Source organism: Drosophila montana, unplaced genomic scaffold, assembly GCF_035044405.1.
Source record: "Drosophila montana isolate Dmon_TW-CO22-7 unplaced genomic scaffold, ASM3504440v1 contig_2667_1, whole genome shotgun sequence".
In the NCBI taxonomy this organism is placed as follows: Eukaryota; Metazoa; Arthropoda; class Insecta; order Diptera; family Drosophilidae; genus Drosophila; species Drosophila montana.
The window spans coordinates 259911-265910 of NW_026997534.1; the positions used below are offsets into that span (position 1 = coordinate 259911).

At 37.9% G+C, this 6000-nt stretch overlaps 1 protein-coding gene across 2 annotated transcripts; it reads right to left on the minus strand.

Moving 5' to 3' along the window:
* Nucleotides 1-1622: 1622 nt before the first annotated feature.
* LOC135429470 (uncharacterized) lies at nucleotides 1623-4661 on the minus strand. 2 transcript variants are annotated; one of them, XM_064683773.1, is made up of 6 exons: nucleotides 4377-4661; nucleotides 3616-4318; nucleotides 3041-3560; nucleotides 2734-2912; nucleotides 1976-2675; nucleotides 1623-1924 (listed from the first exon to the last, which is right to left on the minus strand). In XM_064683773.1, the coding sequence occupies exons 3-6, from the start codon at nucleotides 3302-3304 to the stop codon at nucleotides 1862-1864; spliced, it is 1206 nt and encodes a 401-aa protein (XP_064539843.1). In that variant the 5' UTR covers nucleotides 3305-3560; nucleotides 3616-4318; nucleotides 4377-4661; the 3' UTR covers nucleotides 1623-1861. The 2 variants fall into 2 exon arrangements, with proteins under 2 accessions (XP_064539843.1, XP_064539844.1); XM_064683774.1 differs by lacking the exons at nucleotides 1623-1924; nucleotides 1976-2675; nucleotides 2734-2912 and having other exon boundaries at nucleotides 3266-3560.
* Between the last annotated feature and the right edge of the window lie 1339 nt (nucleotides 4662-6000).

Here is a 6000-nt window from a genome sequence, read left to right on the forward strand (position 1 = left end):
TAATCAACATGAAAAAATGCTTTGAAAATAAGCTAAAAATAAAGATAATAATGTAAATACTTCAAAATAAATGCGTGCAGATCCGCCGCAAAACGAGTGTAGCAGAAAATTGATAATAATAAAAAATATTAATATATTAAAAGTATTTTGAAAAGCCTGCTGCAGTTGCGCCTTTAAGGGCAGAATCTCAGAAGGGGCCAAAGAAACGGGCCAATTGCCATCGAGTCGGATTTTCCGACATGCTGATCACAGAGTTTTCGCACCTTTACAAATCAGTTGTTTTTGTTGTTGCTGTGGCCGCTTATTTTTGGTTCATTGCCAAATTATCAAACAACAAAAACAGCATTTCTAGATTAAAAAAAAAAAAACGAATAGAAGTCTTCATTGGGCAGCGTTCATGCGTGCGAGCAAATAATTTTTTATGCACGTTCTCAAGAATTTATATAGTTGCTTTTTTTTTCTCTGCACACCCTGTACCCAATTAGCCAAAACGGGTATAACAAATGCAATTAATCAATGCTAAATCAACCTGATCTAAATGTTATATACTGCGTACAGGGTATCGGCTAGTCGTACACTGTCGACTTAGGCATGCCTACTTGTTGTCTTTTGCTTGTTTATTGTAGCTCTGGGCTGTTGCAACTAATTACATTATGCTAAGACCTCAAAAAATCCGACACGACACACACACCTGGCGAACAGCCAAAGAGCAATCAGGAGTTTAAAAGTAGCTCAGGTCCAGTCTAGATCTCTGAGGGAAGACACTTACTTCTGTGCCAAACCAACTATAAAACTGTTTGTCCTGACTGACTGACTGACTGATTGGTGATCAACGCACAGCCCAAACCGTTAGAGCTAGGAAGCTGCAATTTTCCCAGCAGTTAGTTTATGTGATGAAGGTTCATGTTTAAAATCGCGAACAACGCGTATGAAACTTTTTTGTTTACCATTCGATAGACCTCAAACTCATTTTCAAAGATTTCTGCTCAAAGGGGTGTCTTGCACTTCTCGAAAAATTCATTCCCCCCTATCGTGGAAATGGGTGTCAATGATTTGGTGGGCGAAGTTTTAAGTTAGCATACATATGTATGTATGTTTGTACATACATGTATGCATGTTTGTTTTGTATACATGCAAACATACATCCATACATACATACATGCATACATGCATACATGCATACATGCATACATGCATACATGCATACATGCATACATACATACATACATACATACATACATACATACATACATACAAACATAAATATGTGCATACATACAAGCATACATACATACATACATACATTCATATATACATTCATACATACATACATACATACATACATACATACATACATGCATACATACATACATACATTTAGATACATACATGTACATACATACATACATGCATACATACATACATACATACATACATACATACAAACATACATACATATGTACATACATACATACATACATACATACATACATGTACATACATACATACATACATGTACATACATCGTGGATGCACATACTAACACACACACACATATATATACATATAATACTCAAATGCCTTTATCTATATATATATTTAAAATAATTTCTTGTTGCTTTATTTTGTGACGTCACGTCTGCAGACGGATATGTCTGGGCGGGTGCCAGTTTTTGTAATTTTTAATGTTTCATTATTTCGCGTAGATTTATGTCGAATGAATGGCTGGCTAATTCGCTAGCCTATATATCATATCAGCACAGAAATATGCGAGGCACTTTCAAGACTTAATTGTTAAAATGATAAATTGATTTGTTCTTGCAAACCTTGATAGCCCATAGCTTGACTCCTATGCAACATTTTATATGATCCTAAAATATCTGGAATCCATTATGGTACAATAGGCATTGTTAGCCTGTTTCTCCTAAAAATACAATTTTAGTTGGATTCTAAGTATTACTCTTGTCACGCTCACCTCCTCTTCATTCGATGGATCCCAATACTTGTTGGAGCACAATTGTAATGGCTTTTGAATTTCGACATTGCGCACCTGTCGTAATACATCCAAAACATCAACTATAAACTCTATCGACAGCTTACAGTTTATATGTAGACGCTGCAGTTTTTTGCAAGATCTGAGAACATTCAGGCATTCATTGCCGCCAGGTCCATTACGAGGCAGCATTATGTAAAGACCTTCCAGTTCAGTTAGATCGGTCAAGAGATCGATGCAGTTTGCATCTTCGAATGAACAGCGCAGTTCTTTTAAGAATTTCAATTCGATTAACTTAGTGGTAACTTCGAAGTTAATTCTTGGGTACAATATCAAGCTTTCTAATTGGGTTTTTTGCTGTTGAGCGGCAAATGCGCTGAAAAACTCCATGAGCCTGGGCCAAGGGGGCGACGTTGAACAACCGTTATATATGACAACTTTTCTTATATTGGGCAGCTCCGCAAGTCTAGCATATGATGAACAACTAATTGGAAAGCAAATTTCTTCCAAATTCTGGCAATGCGGCACAATTCCGTTGAGCTCTCCGTTGCCCATTTCGATTTTTAAAATACGCAGATTTGCATTCGATTTGCATATGGCAACAAGATCCTTCACAGCTATTCCATAAAATAATTCAAGCTCTTTCAGACAATTAAACCTTATTAATTTGCACTCGTCGAATCTAATAATGACAGACATTAAAACATGACTTCGAGAAGAATTTGCATTTCAAGTCTCACCTTTGTGTGTTACAGCTAAAAATAAGGCTCTTTAATTTCGGTAAACTCGTCAGGGCACTCAATACTTTGTCTATAATTCCGAATTGCCATACCTTTTGATATCCTATGTATATAGTAAAGTCTTCCAAGCTATCCATGCTCTTCACATGATTACAAAATCTATTCACAGGAAAAGCTACCTGTAGCGGGGGAGTCATACAGTAAGTGTGAGTTTGATGCAGGCATAAAATAACGTTAAATAACTATTGACTTAAATCAAAAGTTATTGTACTGTATATATATTTTTTATGCCTAAGCTAACACTCACTGGTTGTCCAATAACGAACTTCATTCTTTTAATGGCGCCACGAACTATGAAAAACAGTTTTAACTCCCATTCAATATCATTCAAATCGTAACAGTCCTCGATCTTGAACTCTGGGTAGAGCACATTAATCCACTCTCCTAAGACCTCTCGAAAACGCATGCAGGTTTCTCCAAAACTAACAAGATCTTCAATTTCCAGATACTTAAGTATGCGACCAAAACAATAGTTATTTAAATCCATTATATTCAACTGTTTCGATTCCATATTATACGTCTTATAGCTTCTACACCTCTATTACAACTGGTGTGTTTCTCAGCGATACGCGAACATTTTCATTAATCGGCTTGTTAAAGTAATAAATATATTTGCCGTGTTTTTATTGATTAGATAAAGCATTGCCCTATTTGGCATTGTATAGTTCTTATCTCTTCCATACTTAGATTGAAAGTCTCCAGGGCAATGGACGTAGATACTCTGAGTGATTCACTATAGTACAGTATTTATTGTCAACCAGTTTCTCCTAAAATGAAAGGTTATAAATAATTGTTTGTAGGTAGTTTTGCCAATAGTCTCACCTCTCCTTCCTCGCATAGATGCATAACACCTGTGGAATACAATTGTAATGGCTTTTGCTTTTCGGCATTGCGAACCTTTCGTAATACTTCCAGCACCTTATCTACGAAGTCTGTCGATAGATTAGCATTTATGTGCAGACGCTGCAGTTTTTTGCAAGATCTGAGAACATTTAAGCATTCCTTGGAGCCAGCTCCAGAGCGCCCCAGCATTATGTAAAGACCTTCCAGTTCAGTTAGATCGGTCAAGAGATCGATGCAGCTAGCATCTTCGAATGAACAGCGCAGTTCTTTTAAGAATTTCAATTCGATTAGTTTAGTGGTCTCTTCAAAATTCAAACTCGAGAGCAATATCAAGCTCTGTAATTGGGTTTTTTCCTCTTGAGCGGCAAATGCGCTGAAGAGCTCTATCAGCTTGGCGCAAGGCGAAGTTGAATTTGTGGATTTAATGACAATTTTTTTTATATTCGGCAGCTTAGCAAGTCCAGCGTATGTTGTGTGACTACTGAACATTGGAAAAACAATTTCTTGCAGGTTCTGGCAATGCGGCGCAATATCATTTAGCTCTCCGACAACCTCTCGTAGCCATAAAACACGCAGATTTTCATTCGATTTGCATATCTCAACAAGATCCTCTGCAGCTATTTTGGTATTTAGTGAAATCTCTTGCAGGCATTTCATCTGAATCAAGCAGCTCGCGTTGTAACTAAAAATAACGAAAATTAAAACATGACTAAGAGTATAATTTGGAGGGAAATTCTCACCTGTTGGATCCACACGTTACACTAATGCTCTTCAATTTCGGTAAGTGCTCCAGGGCTTTAAATGTTTTCTCGATTATTCGGTCACGCACAGGATTCGCCGTTTTAAACATTCGCCCTAAGCCGCTTCCTTCGTTGATGATAAAGCATTCCAAGCTGTCCATGCTCTTAACATGATTGCAGAATTGATCAACAGGAAAGCCGCCTTGTATTGAGCTTTCCCCAATATCCAGAAACAATTTTTTAACGATATCACAAACAATGAAGAAAAGTTTTAATTGCAATTTGATATCTGCATTGTCACTTCGCCTTATCTCAAACACTGGATAGAGTATGTAGGACCAGTCTTTTAAGATTTCCCGAAAACGCGAGCAGGCTTGTCCAAAATTAACAAGATCTTCGATTTCCAGATGCTTAAGTATGCGACCAAGACAATAGTCATTTAAATCCAATATATTTAACTGATGTGCTTCCATATTTTATGGGGCTATAGCTTCTACAACTCTGCTGCAACTGATACGTGGATACATATTACTCAGTAATATGCTTACCGATACGCGCACACAAAACACAATTATTAACCATATATGGGTAAATGACTAATAGACAAGATAATATAATTTGCACAACAAATCCGAAGCACATGCAGTCGGCATTTTTTTGGAGGATCAGCTGATTTTGAGCTGTGCTGTCCAACACTTATCGTATCGTAACTACACGTATCGGCACACCGCAACACTTAAATCATGCGATATATCGATAAGACAAGATCGATAGGATAATCGTAGTTACTAATTGGCGCCCAATAACAGCCTAGACTGTAAAGCTTTAAAATGTAACTGAATTTTAAAAAAGAAATCGAAATAAATCGAAAATACAATTGAAGTTAAAGGGACTTTGTTCTATATGGCATAATTGGTGTAATTCCTCTGCGTAATTGATAAACATTCAATTACGTAGTTAACCACAAGCTTCAACAGCTTAGCATTAACCTCATTTGACATTTAGACAAATGCCCAAAAGTTTCTGCCACAAATGAAATGCATTCCGTATAGCGAGAGCGCATGAAATATACACATCGAAATGCCTCGGAAATATCACTTACGAGAGTCATTCAAAATAATTGCATAATGAATAGGCAAGCCGGATGCGACTTTGGGTGTTTCGGTACTGGGGACTGGGACGACGTCTTCTGCATGGGGTCTGCGTGCGGTTAATCAGGTCGATTAATCTAGGCAAGTTTAGTGTACGGACACGGGCACGAGCACGGACACGGGCAGGGGAGAGGCAGGGGCACTCATTCTTATTGCTGTTGCTTGTTGATGATAATGTTAATTTACACGAGGCAGAAAGTCAGGAACATGAAAATGGGAACAGGTCCCTGGCAAAGGTCTGCAATTAATTTACTTTGGTAGGACATGCAAGGAGCACACGCTGCGACTGAGTGAATGACTTGTGTCCTGTCGTTTTGCTTAGCTGACGTTGCCTTATTACCACTGCGCCATTGTCATCCGAATGCCTTTGCCTTACGGCTAGCCCCGCATGACAATTCTGCAAGCGACTTTTAATTGGCACCGGGAATTTGCCAGCAGAATGACAGACAAACAAACCGTGTGGACGACCCACA